The following is a 1,331-nucleotide window of genomic DNA, read 5'->3' on the forward strand; positions in this document are numbered from 1 at the left end:
CAACCGTTGGGTTCATGATGACTTTTGGGGTGTCATTGGCCTTGGAAGAGGCTCAAGATGAATTTGGTGGGTCAGCCATGGGGTTCATGGATGAATTTTGGGGTGACATTGACCTTGGAAGGGGTTTGAGATGAGTTTGAGGGACCAACCGTTGGGTTCATGATGACTTTTGGAGTGTCATGGACTTTGGAAGAGGTTCAAGATGAGTTTGAGCGTCCAACAAATGGGTTCATGGTGAATTTTGGGGTGTCATGGACTTTGGGAGAGGCTCAAAATGAGTTTGATGGTTCAGGTGTTGGGTTCATGATGACTTTTGGGGTGTCATTGATCTTGGAAGTGTCTCAAGATCAATTTGAGGGTCCAACTGTTGGGTTCATGATGAATTTTGGGGCGTCGTGGACTTTGGAAGAGGTTCAAGATGAGTTTGAGGGGCCAACAAATGGGTTCGTGATGAATTTTGGGGCGTCGTGGACTTTGGAAGAGGTTCAAGATGAGTTTGAGGGGCCAACAAATGGGTTCGTGATGAATTTTGGGGCGTCACAGACTTTGGAAGGGGTTGAAGATGAATTTGAAGGACCAACCGGTGGGTTCATGGGGAATTTTAGGGTGTTATTGACCTTCGAAGGGGTTCAAGATCAATTTGAGAGTCCAACCGTTGGGTTCATGATGACTTTTGGGGTGTCATTGACCTTGGAAGCATCTCAAGATCAATTTGAGGGTCCAACCGTTGGGTTCATGATGACTTTTGGGGTGTCATTGACCTTGGAAGCATCTCAAGATCAATTTGAGGGTCCAACCGTTGGGTTCATGATGACTTTTGGGGTGTCATTGACCTTGGAAGCATCTCAAGATCAATTTGATGGTCCAACCGTTGGGTTCATGATGACTTTTGGGGTGTCATGGACCCGGCGAGACGTTCAAGCTGAATTTGGGGGGACGGACCACCGGTTTCATGGTGACCCATTGACTCGGCCGCACCTCCGAGAGGAATTTGGGCCCCCACCCCCTTAACGAAGGGCCCCGCCTGGCCTGGTGGCCCCGCCCACTTTTGGGGGCTCACCTGCAGCTCGCACCAGGCCACCTCCACCCAGGTATCGGTGTCGAAGCCCTTGAAGACCGTCTTGAAGGCTCCTCGTCCCAACTCGATGTCGAACTTGAGGAACCTTCCGCCCGGAGAGGTGGCCACCGCCTTCATCTCCGCTTCTTCTTCCACCTCCTCCCTCCCCCCGATGGCCCCCCCAAATTTGGGGGCCCCCCGAAACTCGGCATCCTCTCGGAATTCCGTATCTTCTCGAGGTGGACCCCGATCTTCCTCATCCAACAATTCCACG

The 1,331-nt window shown here is 51.6% G+C and overlaps 1 protein-coding gene across 1 annotated transcript in view; it reads right to left on the bottom strand.

Annotated features, from left to right (window-relative positions):
- LOC104289435 (serine/threonine-protein kinase WNK3-like) overlaps positions 1-1,312 on the bottom strand; it is a gene marked incomplete at both ends in the record, with an annotated part of 3,000 nt that extends 1,688 nt beyond the window's left edge. The window contains one exon of the mRNA XM_009888370.1: positions 1,061-1,312. Coding sequence (XP_009886672.1) covers positions 1,061-1,312 — 252 coding nt within the window. The remainder of the gene's footprint in view (positions 1-1,060) is intronic.
- Between the last annotated feature and the right edge of the window lie 19 nt (positions 1,313-1,331).

This window comes from Charadrius vociferus, unplaced genomic scaffold (genome assembly GCF_000708025.1).
Source record: "Charadrius vociferus isolate BGI_N301 unplaced genomic scaffold, ASM70802v2 scaffold3207, whole genome shotgun sequence".
Classification (NCBI taxonomy): Eukaryota; Metazoa; Chordata; class Aves; order Charadriiformes; family Charadriidae; genus Charadrius; species Charadrius vociferus.